At 40.1% G+C, this 16,059-nt stretch overlaps 1 protein-coding gene across 3 annotated transcripts; it reads left to right on the top strand.

Moving 5' to 3' along the window:
* The first annotated feature begins 193 nt into the window (after positions 1–193).
* Positions 194–15,820, top strand: hhla2b.1 (HERV-H LTR-associating 2b, tandem duplicate 1). Of its 3 annotated transcripts, XM_035998068.1 has the most exons (9): positions 195–345; positions 420–494; positions 3,917–4,125; positions 9,339–9,716; positions 10,755–11,039; positions 11,652–11,978; positions 12,559–12,666; positions 14,528–14,587; positions 15,058–15,820. In XM_035998068.1, exons 3-9 carry the CDS (start codon positions 4,056–4,058, stop codon positions 15,144–15,146), a joined length of 1,317 nt encoding a protein of 438 aa, XP_035853961.1. In that variant the 5' UTR covers positions 195–345; positions 420–494; positions 3,917–4,055; the 3' UTR covers positions 15,147–15,820. The 3 variants fall into 3 exon arrangements, with proteins under 3 accessions (XP_035853960.1, XP_035853961.1, XP_035853962.1); XM_035998067.1 differs by having other exon boundaries at positions 194–494; XM_035998069.1 differs by lacking the exon at positions 420–494.
* Positions 15,821–16,059: the final 239 nt, after the last annotated feature.

The following is a 16,059-nucleotide window of genomic DNA, read 5'->3' on the forward strand; positions in this document are numbered from 1 at the left end:
CTGCTCTTTGAAAGCAAACCCCGCTGACATTTGATGGAGCTGCCGAGGAAACACCGACTCCTGTAGAGGGTCTGTGTTTGTAAGTTTGCCAATCACAACCAAACTCCACCCATTCAGAGGGTGTGTGTGTGTGTGTGTGTGTGTGTGGAGCAACCTTACCCTCCCTGCATTGAATTGTGTGTGGAGAAATGTTTGCGCGAGTGTGTGTGCAGCCTATTCTCTAAATAACCTGTTGATCCAGTCAAGCTGAGACGCACTCAGCCTCAGGAGGGGACGTGCTCGGCCAATCTTCTTCCTCATTTTCTCCTGGATTTCATCTGAAGTTGGAGCTCCAGCTGAGTCACTGTGAGTGTTTCATCAGGTTTCACATGCATTTCCCGGCATGTCACTGACAGATGGCACTAATTTCAGTCCTGTAGCGGCTCTGTGTGACACATCAGGTCGATTAAAAGAGTTACCAAGAGAAGCTTTACTGTGGATGTCCAGGAGATTCTGTAAGTACTAATTATTGCTTTTTCTGTAATTTCTTCCATACGTACAGTGAGCTTTTTTTTTTTACAGGATACTAAAACTACTACTACTTCTAAAGATAATATAAATAAGGACACTTGTATGAGCATGTTAAGGTCTAGAAGGATTATATTTCTGGGTCAGTAGCTAAAAGAAGGGGATTCATATCATCTGTAGGAGCAGTTTCAGTGCTGGGATGAAGCTCTAAAGCTGCACAGAAACTTCTAAAAATATACATTTCATTCATAAAAAGTAATCAGCTGCTTCGATACAAACTTCAATCGTGATGAAAGCTGCTTCACGAAGGGTGGAACTATTGCGATAAAGTCTGAGTGCACCTGAGGTCAAAGAGTAACCACTGAGGTCCTAATAACGAATACATCTTTTATTATATGATATAGAAAATGAGCTAAATTTAGTTTTCTGTTGTCCCTTTGCACTGGAAACCACGCACAACGTTGTCTTGTGACATTTATTTAGAGACTGAGCTGGTTAGTTAAGTTAAGGTGAGAAGAAAAGACCTTTTCATCAGGATAAACTTCAAGCCTGTTGATATTTATTGCCTTGTTACTTCTACTGAGTGTACAATTTATTCGAAACGTTTGCACAAAAATATACTGTATGTAATTTGAAAGTATATAACCATGAATACAATGTTGAAGCTGATGTTTTTGGTCGGTTGTCGGTTTTGTATATGTTATTGATTGATAAATTACGGTGTTTTATAATCCTGTGTGAGATGTGACATGTTTGACACAACACATAAGTAAAGACTAACTAATGCAGAATAATGCAGTTAGTGTTTTAGAGGCAGCACCTGAGGTCAGAGTTATTGTCAGTGTCTTATAAACTAATAAAAAAAAAAGGTATTAAAAAGTTTGACTGTATGTTTTAGAGGCGGCACAGTGAGTGAAGTGTGTTCATTGACTTCTTGATGTTTTATAGATTTTATTATGTTACTTATGTTGCTTGCTTACATTTCATTTCAATTCTTTCATTTCCAAACACCTTGAGTTTAAAGATGAGCTGGAACAGCATCTGGTCAAAGTTATTGTCAGTCATTAACTCTTAAAAATGTGGCACTACTACAGAATAAGATGTTAGAAAGTTTGACTGTGTTTCAGAGGCAGCCGAGGGAGTGAAGTGTGTTCCTGAACATTGCATTTTCTCGTATTTTAATCAATATATAATCTGTGCACGTCTCTCTAGCTGTACACATTTCAATGTGACGCACACTGGGTTACAGATAAGATGTGAGCTGAGGTCAAAACGTTATTGTTAGTGTCTTAACTAATAAATGGGTTATCATCAACAGAATAAGAGTTGCTGTATGTTTTAGAGGCAGCACAGTGAGTGTAGTGTGTTCTTGCACACTGTTGTTGCCTTTTCTTGTATTTTAATTGATACATTCTGCATGTTGCTCCTAGCTATACATATTTCAATGTGAGGCACACAGAGTTATAGATAAGATGTGAGTGCAGCTGAGGTCAAATAGTTATTGTTAGTATCTTAGTAACTCTAACAAATGTGTTAATACTTAATAAGCTGTCTAAAAAGAGTTACTGTATGTTTTATAGACAGCGGAGTGAGTTAAGTGTGTTCCTGCACATTTTTTATTGACTTCTTGTTGCATTTTCTCATAATTTATTCAATATATAATCTTCTGTGCATGTCGGTTGTTGCTTGCATTCATTTCATTTGAACGTAAAGCAACATTAGCTTAAGATGTGCTGGAACATTGTTTGTGTCATAATAAGTATGAATGTGTTATTAAACAGGATAAGGTGTTGCTTTATATTAAGAGGCAGCACAGTGAATGTTGTGTGTTCTCCTTGCACAATGTTTTGTTAACTTGCTGCTTTTTCTTGTATTTTAATTGATATAGTCTGCATGTTACCTAGCTGTACATATTTCAATATGAAGCACACTGAGTTACAGATGAGATGTGAATGCAGCTGAGGTCAAAGTGTCTTACGGTAATTATGTCTCATAAATGTGTCAGAAAAGTGTGGTAGAGGCACTTGAGTGTGGTGTGTGTGTGGTGTGTTCTTGCACAGTTGCACAAGTTGTATCCTTACTTGCACAACGCTTTGTTGATTTATTGTATTTTATTAAATATGCTGTATCCATCTTAATGTAAAGCACACTAACTATAACATAATCTGGGACTATTGAGGCCAAAGAGGTATTGTTAGTGGTGCAATAATGTATAATACATTTGTTATTATTACAGAATAAGGTATTGAAAAGAGTTGCTGTATATTTTAGAGGCAGCACGGTGAGTGTAGTGTGTCCCTGCACAACTTTTCATTGACTTGTTGTGGCATTAGTTATAGCTTTTATTACATTCTTCTGCACGTTACTTGTTGCTACATTTTAATGCGAAGCACATGATTCTTTTGCGGCTGATGTTCTCTCTGTTAAAAGATTACTCATTTGGAATTATATAATTATTGATCAGATGTATTGATTTCTGCAGAATCCTACCTGAAATTTACCTGAAACTTTCTTTTTTTTAAAGGTTTTGTCTTTTTTTTCTCCGAGAGACCAAAGTCATCTGTCAGCTCTGAGAAAATAGACAACCTTGTTTTGTCGCAGGACACAAGCGAAAACAAAAGTAATTTGTCATTACGTGCATGTTTGCTCAGCCGTTGCTGCACTTTTGCTCTGTCACCCAGAGGAAATATTTGGACAAAATCCAAGTGCTGGCCTTCTTCTTCAGCCAACGGAAAGCCACGAGCAGTAAATATGCGATAATGTGCTTCTTCTGTACTCTATAACACTTTAAGAGGGAATTGTGTTCAGCTCTAATGCAGGAAGGATCCCACGTAAACGCTCTGACAATGCCAGTGGCTGCACGCACGCCTCTCACCTCCTGGCAACAAACGTCACAATGCTTAATGAATCACTTTCTGTGTTTCAAACCGTAGTACACTTCCTTCACCTTTAAAACGGAATGACTGATTTATCAGCCGCTGGACATACTTCACTTTTCACTTCTCACAGTCTTTGATGTAGTTCACCTGTGTTTGTATCGGAGGGTTAAGATTGTGAGGGGATAAGGTGAGAGGAATCTATTGTGCATCAGCAACAGATGCATCAGGTTTTCAGAGTTTGTGGTGGATGAAAGAGTGCAGGGCTTCAGCTGCAAATCTCACTTTTTATTTTTTGGTGATGAAAAGCCAAAACTGCTCAGAGGATCAAACCTGAACTCTCCTCAGAAAGCCCCACATGTCTTGTCACGTTTTATACTGCACACCTTCCTGTGTCCACTTAAACAAGAATGTGCCTCTAATTATGCTTTTCTCTTCCTTTGTCCTTGTGTCTGTGTGTCTGTGTGTGTGTGTGTGTGTGTGTGTGTGTGTGTGTGTGTGTGTGTGTGTGTGTGTGATGCCAAACCACCCAGAGGGATCCAAGGAAAAACCTGCTACAAGGCAAAAAGGGAATCCCTCGCCTGAAATCGCCACAGTGGAAGAAGCGTGGACTGAATGAACTGTCTGCACGCATTTCTGTGAGTCGTAAATGCGTGTAGCTGAAAGGAAATCATGTCAGCGATACACACATGGGCCTGTTTCCTCCTGTGGATCGGCTTTGCAACGCAGGACAAAACCCCAGGTAAAACACAAACGCCTCTTTGTCCAGCAGCTTCAACTGATCTGTGAGCATGACAACATTCACAGGGATTAAAAGGGTTTCTTTACAGAACCTGATACACAGAATCTCTGCATTTTGAAGTTGCAAGATGATGGGATTTTTCCTTCTGCAATCTCAGAACGGTCCCAAATTACACAAATGGGTTATTCAAACTTTTTTCCGCCCACATTAAGTCCTGACGTCAGGTATGAACTCAGGATGGAAATATTTCCCCACCACAGCAAGTGAAACAGCAGTGAAGCAGCTGGACTTGAAAGAAATGTCTGTCTGGTCTTATTTTACAGCTCTGACCCTCATTCCTGAGAGCTAAGGTATCATTTTAACCCTTGGGTTGTCCTCCCGGGTCAAAATCAACACTTTTAGACCGTTTTTTTAACCTTTTTGATGCTTTTTTCCCCTCACATTTTGCTTGCTTATTTCAACGTTTTTGGCACTATGTTTTCTCTCCATTAACACCAGTATCTTCACCACTAGAACCAACTCATTTACACTAGTTTTACACTTATTTTTTCTGGAATGAATGGTTAATAAACCTCATTTATATTAAATTATACCTAATTTTTGTGTAAGAAAAAAGCAGAAATGTTTGTACATGTATATATATACTTTGATACAATATTTTCTTTTTCATTTAGCTACTTAATTGTTAGTCTATTGTTATTGTTTTTATTGCTTGTCTATGGGTGGGTTACTTTGCTGTGTTCTGCTGTGCTTTTTTCTTGTTTGTTAAACAGAAAAGCTATGAATAAAATATATTTAAAAAAATTTAAAAAAAAAGCAGAAATGATGAATGATTTGGAGTAATGGTTAAGATGAGAGGAATGAAGGTAATGGATAATCACAGACATGTCAAAGTTTAGTCAGGATAATGCTATGAACATGAATACAATACCCACAATTCAATGAAAGTAGAGATCTGATCCTTAATTTCACTTGTGAAGAGCGTTGTATGGAACCATTCATGTTCTTTCGGGGCAATTTGGTTGAAAGAAACCCAAATTTCTGATATAGAAACTTTGAAAACGGGTCAAATTTGACCTGAGAAAAACAGGAGGGTTAACTTCACTGCTGAGATCTGGAACAGAAAGACAAAAAACATGTCAAATGCATATTAAACAAAATATGTTAAATGTGTATAGTATAAATATAATAATATAAATATAGTCACTTAATGGCATGAAGAACACAAAAAGGCTGCAGCCTAAAGAAGAGCAGGAAGCTTGAATCAAATCCAGATTTTCTGACAATCCAATCCTTCTTCATGTCCATAATGCCATTATGTGCCTGGATTTGTACACACATTTAGAATAATAGTATTCAGGGTTTCCCCCAGTATATTGCAAGTGCCTAAGTTGCCCCCCACCAGGCCTAGGCCACTGGGAATTATTTTGTAATGTATTTTAAAGATTTTAAACTACAGTTACAGTGGGGTGGCTCGGTTGGAAACGCAGACGTAGTCATATTTTCAAATCTCCAGTTAGCTTAGAAAAGAAGACACTTGTCACCGAGCTAAACAACTTTTCTGGGGGAAACCCTGGTACTCTGTATTCAACCTTCTTTCTTTCATCCCTGGCCCGTTCCGAAAACCTTTTTCCAGAGTTTTTGTTTGATTCCTAAGATCTGGAACAGTTTTACAATCCCATCTTAAGCATGTAAATTTGTACGTTTGTTACGTAAATTAAGTTGCGATTGACCAGGAGTTCCTGGCAGAAGAGATATTGTATCTCAATGGGACCTTTCTGGCTAAATAAAGGATACAATAAAACTCTAACACTGATTTCTGGTTTCACAAGGGACACAAACAGCGGTCTCCTGGTAAAAGTCCAGTGTTTCTTTGACCCATCCGTCAACCCTGACCTCCTCCCTACGCAGACCTGCTCTCTCTTTATTCTACGTCACATTATAAGTCCCCTAGAAACTGGCGTGAAATTACACGAAAAGCAAAAATGCGTAGTGATAACACTCTCAAGGACTTAATAGATTGAAACGTTACCATTTACAGCAAACATGTACACAGTCACATTAGGCAGGAAAAAAAAGGCTGTTCGAGGATTCTGCTGGAGAACTAATCCCCTTTATTAAATACACACAAACATTTAATCTTAGTTAAATTAACAACACTAAGTCCGGCATGCAACGTGCAGTCTCACCTGGAAGATATCCATAGGGTCGAACTCGGCTGTTTACATGAAAAGTGCCAGAAATTGTGTAAAGAAAGAGAAAAAGAAAGAGAGCCAGATAGGGAAGAAGTTCAAACCACAGCTGGCCTATCACTGTGTGAAGTGGGCGCGAATGTTGGAAAGTTACAGTACGTGTCATACGTTGGAAAATTGTGTGTGTGTGTGTGTGTGTGTGTGTGTGTGTGTGTGTGTGGGGGGGGGGGGGGATGTGGCTTTAAAATGACTTTACAGTAAGTAAAATGACCTTTTATTGAACTGTGTTTGTCACCAAAGAGCTGCAGAAACAGACAGCTCTTAATACAGTTTACAGCGCAAAGAATTTACTTTTTATGGCGGTAGAATGTCTTTTGATGCTAAAAACAGTGCTGATAGAGAGTTTTTGTTCGTGGGCTGGAAATGCTTATCACTAGTTTTGCACACATCTGCCTTTTTATCAGTTAAAGTACGTAAATGAGTTGAATTGAGTATTTATTCTATTAAATAACGGAGTGTGTGAAGTTAATGTTTCACACTTCGTTGGCTACCTTGAAGAGATTCGTGTTTGCTCAGCAGATTGTTCAAAGCACACAAAGGTTTCTACAAGGGCACGAAATGTCACGATAGCGTGAGACAGGAGGCGGCCGTCGCCTGGCTGTCATGCAGGTAAACTGGTCGGCTGCTTTGCTGCATCGTGCAGCTGTGAGTCAGAGGTCTGAGTTATTACAGAGCTGTGATTTCCAAGAACAGCTGGGAGCGTCAGCCGGCAGTATCAGCCATAATAAAACAGTCATGGAGGACGGAGGCGGGAAAACTACTGATAGAAACACTCAGGCGATAAAGCAACAGCTAATTCCTCCAATCATCAGTCATCTGTTGCCATTCCAGTAACCGTCACGCACTTATGCAATCACATACACATACACACAATCAAAACAAAAGCTCAAAGGTTGAGTTGATTCAACACTGAGATGTGGACCCATTTAGTGATGTTTAACTTAAGTGTTTTCCCCTTGATAAGATAAGATATACTTTCTTATCTTATCTATATTTTTATTCTCCCCAAGGGGAAATTTTGCTTGGACAATAGTGCAATTGTTGACAATAAAGATAAAATAGAATATTGTCAGCCTTATACTTGAACAAGCCTGCCAATGCTCCAGCATTATGAATGTTTAGCCATAAATTAATGAAAAATGTGTGTGTGTGTGTGTGTGTGTATATGTGTGTCATGGCAAAATGTGGTTGTGGAGACACCTACTGTAGCGGTAACTACCACAGAGGAGGTCCCCTCCCTATCTGTCTTTCTTAGTTGAGATCGATGATGGGCGTTTTCTGAGCAAGGGCAACAAAAGTAGTAGGGGTACGCCCCTGGCCCAATTTGGTGTCGCAGCTAGTCTGATCCCATCCCAAATTGGTCTCTAGTTCACATTCATTTTAGTTTGTTTTTTTAAATTTATCGATCCCCCTTCAGGCTCCACCCACTATTGACTTAAGCAATGACGTTAACTTTGAATTGCTCAACAATCAGAAATGTTTGTACACTTCAATCTGACAAGGAAATTATTCAGTATATACACGCACAATTTGCCAATACTATTTGCTACAGTGCCGCTTCTGTTCTACTGTTGTTATTTTGATTACATTTTTATCATCATGTCACTTATCTGTTTTCAATCAGACTGGTTTACTGTTTCTCACTATATCAGGGAAGCATGTAAAAACTAAACAAATGTGAAAAGCTGGCCTGGAATTTCACCCTTGTAGGGGCAAGCCCACTTGCCCTAGGTGTAGGAAATTCCTGCCCTGATTTCATTTGTCAATAGTGTGTAACTGCAGTCTATTCATCACTGCCCGCCTCCACCCTGGATGTGTGGCAATGAAGGGAAGTTGAGGGTGAATAATTCTCCACATCAGTTTTGAAATATTCACCTTAAAAGCAACATGTCCCTGTTTGAGATTAGAGTTCTTGCTTCTGTGTTTTTGTACATTCTTCCAGGTGACCTCCTCTCCTGCATGTAACCTAGAGAGAGGAAAGGCTACTGAAGCACATCATTCACACAGATAGGAGAATGAATGTGTGAATGTGTCACTCCACTGATATAAAAACAGAAATGTAAGCTTTTCAGTGCTCATATTATGCTTTTTGGCCTTTTCCCTTACCTTTATTTTGTTCATGTTTTTTTTGCATGTAATAAGTTTACAAAGTGAAAAAGCCCAAAGTCCACCCCAAAGGGAGTTACCATCTCCCACACTATACACTGTCCACAAACTGCTCCAAACAGCTCTTTTGTAGTCCAGCCTTTACTTCTGTAACAAACACGCGTCATTTTGCGTTACTTTGTAACACACGTTTAAATGCTCGCCTAGCTGCTATAGTGGCAAACCCTCATACTCTGCTTCTGACTGGCTAGTAGTCCTTACCTAGCTACTGTCAGGGCACACCCTCATACTCTGCTTCTGACTGGCTAGTAGTCCTTACCTAGCTACTGTCAGGGCACACCCTCATACTCTGCTTCTGACTGGCTAGTAGTCCTTACCTAGGTACTGTCAGGGCACACCCTCATACTCTGCTTCTGACTGGCTAGTAGTCCTTACCTAGGTACTGTCAGGGCACACCCTCATACTCTGCTTCTCACTGGCTAGTAGTCCTTACCTAGGTACTGTCAGGGCACGCCCTCATACTCTGCTTCTGACTGGCTAGTAGTCCTTACCTAGGTACTGCGCATGTGCGACTCCCAACAAAGATGTTACAGCAGTGAGAGGTCTCACTCTGTAGCTAAAACAGAGAGCTCAACACACAGGGTGAAAAGAGGAGCTGCAGCAGTGTGCAGTACAGCAAAAATATGGTGTTTTTTCAAAATCAAACCATGTAAACCTATTCTGGTTCAACCTCTAAATACAATTATGAACCTGAAAACGAGCAAAATATGAGGTCTTTAACACAACTTAATGATGACACAAATCTCTCGTCTAACATCGCAGTATCTCACCTGGACTCTCCTTGTCTTGTTCCAGATGTCATTGTGACGTGCTTCGTCTCGCAGGAGTGCGTGCTGCCCTGCAGCTTCCAGCCGGGCAGCAAGGAGACCATCGAGTGGTTCAGACAGGACGTGCTGGTGTACAAGTTTAAGCGGGAACATGGCGATAACCATGACGACGCTGATGATGATGATGATGACGAAGATGATGATGATGATGACGACGACAGCAGCGAAGAGCACTTCGAGCACGAGCAGATAGCCGGCCGCGCCTCCGTTTTCCCGCATTTGGTATCCCGCGGCAACGCCACGCTGATCCTCAGGGGGAGTGGTCTGAAGGACAGAGGCACGTACAGGTGTGTAGTGCGCACCTCGAAGGGCGAACACAACGCAAAGATCATCGTGAAGGTGGAAGGTGAGTTTATTAGGAATGGAGGATGCAGTTTCGGTGCAGTGTGACTGTTCGGTTCGATTCGTTTAGACTGGTGTGAACAACATCGTCATTGTGGTGCTAACCTACTGGATTAAGTGAAGCCAAAACATCTGGATTGCCCCCAGGTGGCTGGCTGCAGAATAGGTCATAAATCCTGCCCGCTCCATGTCAGCAGATGGGTCATGGACCAAACTATAACATCAAAGTACACGTCAAATACATTTTTTTTTTTTTTTTACCAAAGATGGTTTCTGTCATTTCAAGTAGTTATGAAAACGTTCATCTTTTTTTTGTTATTTGATGCTATAAAAACAAGGTGAAACGTCCTCTCACTATCTCCGCTATCGGGGCTTAGCGCGGTCCAGGACGGTTGTGATTGGATTAATGAAATACAAACAAGCCACAGTGTTCTTTTCCCCTATCCCAGAAAAGATAAGTGGCATAGCCAGACCATACTGCTTTGCTGACACAGCCCTGTAGAGATAGGTCTGACAACGTGAGCCAATCCCTCACAGCCCACAGTTAAAATGCCCAATTTGAAAGCAGAAATAAACACGTTTACAGCATGGAACAAAAAACAGCTAATCTGGCTAAACGTGGTAAACATTATACCAGCTAAACATTACGTTAGCATTGAGCTCTTAGTGTAACAGAGGCGCCAGCATGGCTGTAGATATAGTCTTGTTTCATAATTCCCTGCTTTTATGCTGAATACCAGGTGTATAATTACTTCTAATTACTTCAAGACACTGATGTCCATGCCAATATGTGTTTCTCCCATTGAACCTGTCAGAGGCTCTGTAATGAAGCAACATTAGGGTACTTTAAAAGTTTTAAAAACAGTATTTCCAATGTTAGTAAGAACTGTTATATTGTCCTAAGCGAGCTCTGATGTTATCTGCATTAGAATGATGTCAGGCTATATTGGGCCTGACATTTAGAGTCTATCATCAGGGGCTGCTGGGAAACATTCCAGCATGCTGTGAGTGTCTTTGTGTGTGTGTGTTTGTGTGTGTGTAGCACCCATCCGAGGCCTGTCTGTGGAGCTGTCCAGGCTGAGCGGCTACGAGGAGATGAAGTGCACCGTCAGTAATGTTTTCCCGGCCCCTCGGGTAACCTGGGCGACCGAGCCGCCCACTTTGGAGGACCTCCGACCGGTTACACGCATGCTGGCCAACAAACAGGGGCTGTACACGGTCGACAGCCGCCTCAAGAGGCTGAAAGGACGACCTAACCTCATCTACATCTGTAAAGTCACGACTTCCTACGGCGGTCCGGCCTGGACGGCCTCATTCAGGGAAATAGGTGAAAAAAAACAATGCAGAAAATATCTTTCATATGCTTTAATTTCTATTTATTGATTTACTTATTGGAGAGACTTTTTGTGCCTCCCTCACTTCTAAGGAAAAACTCAGAAGCAGCAAAACTCATTTCAAATACGTGAAGAAGATTCGGGAGATTTTAATGACTTACACGGGAGAATTTAATGAACACCTAATTGAGGAGACAATTGAGCAGACAGTACAGTTTAACCGCAATGTGATATTATGCATTTGCGTCTCAACTCTGGGTTCCTGTCTTCCTTATTGTGTCAAACTATTTTGAAGTTTAGCTGAACCTTCAATGAAAGCAAAGATATTGAGGGCGCCCAAATATCTCAGCGCAGACAAAATGTGTTATGTGTTTAGTTTCTCTATGGCCTTGGCAGGGTGAGCAGCACTGTCCTATCATATAGCTGCTACTCCTCCTGTCATCTATGGAGGCACAGAGTTCAAGTACTCCTCTCCCTGGAAAGGTCATGAGGTTATGTTGGACACTGACCTGAATGAGACCTGGGTACCACTGTCTCAACTTACATAGCATGAGTTCATAAGCTGGAAATTACACAACACTCACTATGCCATTTCTCTCTAGTAGAAATAAAAGGAGCTCAAGGAAGAGACCTGACCATCCCCTGCCATGCCCCTCCTTACCTGAACAACCCCTTCCTCCACTGGAGCTTCATCAACGGCGAGGAGCACTCCGACATCCTCACCTACGACAGCCAGTCGGGGAAAAGCGTCTCCACGCCGCCCTGGGACAAACACGTGGAGCTGGACGGCTTCAGGGTCCCGTTCGGAGACGGCTCCCTGCGTCTGATGGACCCCCAACACTTGGAGCACACGGGCAGCTACACCTGCGTGTTCTCCGTGCCGCACAACACCCACACCGAACGCACGGATGTCACCATCGACGGTCCTGTTGGTGAGGTCACAAAACACAATTAAACTGTAGATTTTATCAAACAAACACGAGGCAATAGTGCATTTGTTGGGGACTATTTTCAGCAGCGGATTCATCTACATTTGGTGCTCTAGTGAGTATTTAAGCTTAAGCTTAAGATACACAATGCTTTACAGTAAGATACATGCTTTGTTATTTTTGGTCTTTTTTTAATGACATTTTTAGACAAGAAAAATATAGAATATCACCAGACTTAACCTTTAAAGCAGTGGGGTTAAAATAATGTATTCCCTTTGAAATAATAATATATCCAAGTACACCCAAATCCAGCACAAAACATTTTTGGTAGAAAAAAAAGCCTACCTAAATCACAAAATAGATTGCTGGTCAGAGCTTCCTGAAACGTCCCATATGAGCTTTCAAAAAATGATTCATAGTTTTGGTGAGGTTTGGTGTCAAAGGTATTCATAATTATATACGTATATAAAAAATCTAAAGACATCCAACAACAAGACAAACAACATGCAAAGCAAAAAGCAGCTGCTGTCGTTGTTTAAGTGTATTACACTGTATCTTTTCTGTCTCTGTTACCTGTGTGCAGGTGAGGAACGTACCGCAGAAGCCCCATCTTATTGGTGGATAGTTGGTCTGGTGATAGCAGTGCTGGTTCTGGCTCTGGCCGTCATGCTGGTCTACCTGAAGATGAAAGGTAAAGATGAACTCGAGGAGAAGAAGACCGCTTGACTGGACTGACACGAGACACAAATTTCAATCTCTCTCTGATCATTTTCTCTTTCATTCTGTTAGATTTCAAAATGCATTCACACACTCAGATAGTGTGTAGCTATCATAATATATACACTTTATAGGGTGGTCACTATGTGAAATTCTACGTTTTTTAAGGTTTAAGTCAGGGGTGTCCAAACTTTTTTTAAAGAGTGCCAGATTTGATAATGTGAAGATGCCCGGGGGCCAAAGGTCCCATCTGACATTTTTCTTTACAAAAAAAGTTACATACTAATGCACTACTATAACAATTTTTATTTTCATTGTCAGAATTATCTTTTCTTTTTTTTTTTTCTTTTTTTTTTTTTTAAATTGCAATGTAACCAAATCAACGGCACTCAAACGTGAACAAATCTAAAAAAAAAAAACCTGCCTTACTTTTACATCAATAGTCAGATAACCGAACATACTGTATGGACTACCTTAAACTTGAAGTTGATAAATATCTTAACCCCATGTTCATTTTAAACATTACTTATTATGCGTGATGCAAAGTTTGTTAAAATAACATTTAAGCTTACAACATATGACTTATGCACTTGTCCTTCGCAAACCGAGGCTGCGGGCCGTATGAAATCTGGCTGCGGGCCGTGATTGTTCCCTGGGCCGTACTTTGGACATGCCTGGTTTCAGTTTAATATTTTTTTGTGGGTCTTAGAAGAGAATGAGATATTTCACAGTCAATACAGCAAAAAAAAAAAAAAAAAAAGCACATTTAACAGAATTTAATTTAGCATACAGTAAACAATTACTTCTCCACCAAACTATCAGATTTTGAAAATTAAATTAAATTTAAAACCACTGTCGGTTTTACACTTTTAAAACCATTACTTCATGGCAGAAGTGAAGTGCTGAATGTTACAACTAACTAATGAAAACACAGCTTTCACACCAAAAACGGTTGGGAGTATTTAGATATTTTATTCTAAAAATACTCGGTTACAACTAAAGGCTCTGCATTCAAAATCTTGAAGCATTATCAGCTAAATGTACTTCAAGTAAAAGTACTCGTTACACAGCCAAATGGCCCTCTTCAGGGTTATTTTCATATATTATTGTTTATTTACAACTGACGCATTAATGTGTGAGCAGCATTTTTAATGTTAGCGTTATGCAATAAGCATAAAATGGAGAAATACTTAAAATTCTACTTAAATAAACATAATTTTTACTTTCTACCACTGCAAGTTGATTGTTTCTGAAATAAAGTAAAACAAAATCTTATTTTATGATCAGCATTAGTGTAAAATCTAATATGCAAAATTCACTGGTCCTAAAACTCTCATTCAAACTGGTGTGTGGAGGGAAAATGTGTTTCTGCATAAAATATTAAAGGACTGCATGTAAAGTCAAGCTTTTCTGTCTCATAGTTAATGTATAAATAAATCTACTCTATTTCCTATAAATAATACATAGAAAAAAGAAAATATAGAATATAAACATCCATTGATGCTCCAAACCAAGCTATTAATATTACACCTGTCACAGCCAAACAGGTCACACCAGTTGGAAGTAATTGCAACCGGGTCATGCCTGTTCTCCAGCCGTGTTATCCAGATGCATTCTAGGAAATGTAGGCAGTCACTAAAGTCACTAAAAGCAGACAGTTGAATAAAAAGAAAACAAAATTCAGAAAGTAAAATAGAACAAAAGAGTTTTCTAAGACTTTGGATTTGTTTAAGAGAACTAAATCACATTTTAGAGGCTCTACAGGTGCTTTTTTTAACTTCAGAGTTCATATATGTCATTCTCACAATCATTATGTCTCTCCAATCTGTCCTCAGGGGGGACCTCAAAGACCAGAAACGACCCCGAAGACGTGACAGAGCTGCGCTTAGCCAAAGGTTGGTCATGAACTAGTTAAAAAATGTCACTTGCACTTCCAAAGCCAGACACTAGATGGAGCCTGAGAACAAGTATAATGCTCTGTTACCTCAGGAAAACTATCCTCTACCTTTACAACTCTTAGATAATAACATTTAGTTGATCTTCATTAATATGAGTGGGTTGGACAATATAACAGAAACACCACTCTGTATAATGCAGTAAAATTAAAACGTTTGGGGGACAAAGTTTTAAACGGCATTGGTTTTAGCCAAGTGGACCCAATAAACTGGTCTATGATGTGAGTAGATGTTGTACACAATGCGATGGGTACTTCAATTGAAATACCCAACAGTACTAAGTGATACAGGACCACAGAGAAATACAGAAAAGAACAGATGTGCATGTCAGAATTAGTCTTTTCTGCTTACCTATACGGCCTTTGTTTCCTCTTCCTCTGATCCAGATACTTTTCCTCTCATCCTCACAGACTCGACCGCCGACAGTAACCTGAATGAGAGCAGCCCGCTGACTGCTGGAGGCACCAACGGACAATCAGACCTCCAGACTGGATCTTAGTTAACCTGAGAACAGACAGAAACAACACGGCATCACCGAAAACTTACAAAATACTAACAAAACAAACATGCACACAGCTACACACTGACGAGGAACTATTCGCTTCTTACAAGACAGAATGTTTCTTCAAGAGCTTTTAAAACTATATTTTAAATGACTTTTTTAGCATATTTGGGTGTTTTTCTAACGAGGAACTTGTTTTGGCTCCTGTGGAAACCCTGACAAACGGATGTTTAATTGTAAAACATGCACTCCAAAAACGAAATGTTTTCAGCGTCGTTAAAAAAACGAAATGCTTTCAGCGTCTTTATGAAGGGTTTGTGGAACCTGCTGTTATTTCAGGAACTCTTTTAGGTCAATGTTTTCTCAAGAGAACACTGAAGATGCATCCTGTTGAATCATCACCAACTCTTCCCAGGAAACTAAACAAAACGCTCACGCTTGGCCTCAAGTGAGATGGCCAACGATGGTCGTTCAGACTTGGCCTCGGGTGAGTCCAACGAGCATAACTACTGCCGTTACAACAGCCAGGAGCTGTCCTTTGTTGCTTTGCTCACATCTTTGATAAACCTAATCTAGTGTTACAAACAGCAACATCTCACCAACAGTCTGACTGACTGCTAGTTTGGGTGGTGTCATTTTCTTTAGTCTGTGGCCCAACAGGTAAATTAGGTCTCCAAGTTTAAAGAAAGCATCAAACATGCATTTTGGACAGAGATGACAGAATATCCAGTTGTTCCTCATCCTTGTTTGCTCAGCACCGTTAAATTGTATGTATTACAGAGTATTATAGAGTTTTCTACCCGGAAGTTATTGTAAACAAACATTGAAATTGTATCCGTAGGTCAAATGTTTAATGTAAGTTTCCCCGGGTCAATGTTGAAATCAAGCACAGTTTATAGCTTACTGATGT

Source organism: Sander lucioperca, chromosome 23 (genome assembly GCF_008315115.2).
Source record: "Sander lucioperca isolate FBNREF2018 chromosome 23, SLUC_FBN_1.2, whole genome shotgun sequence".
Lineage (NCBI taxonomy): Eukaryota > Metazoa > Chordata > Actinopteri > Perciformes > Percidae > Sander > Sander lucioperca.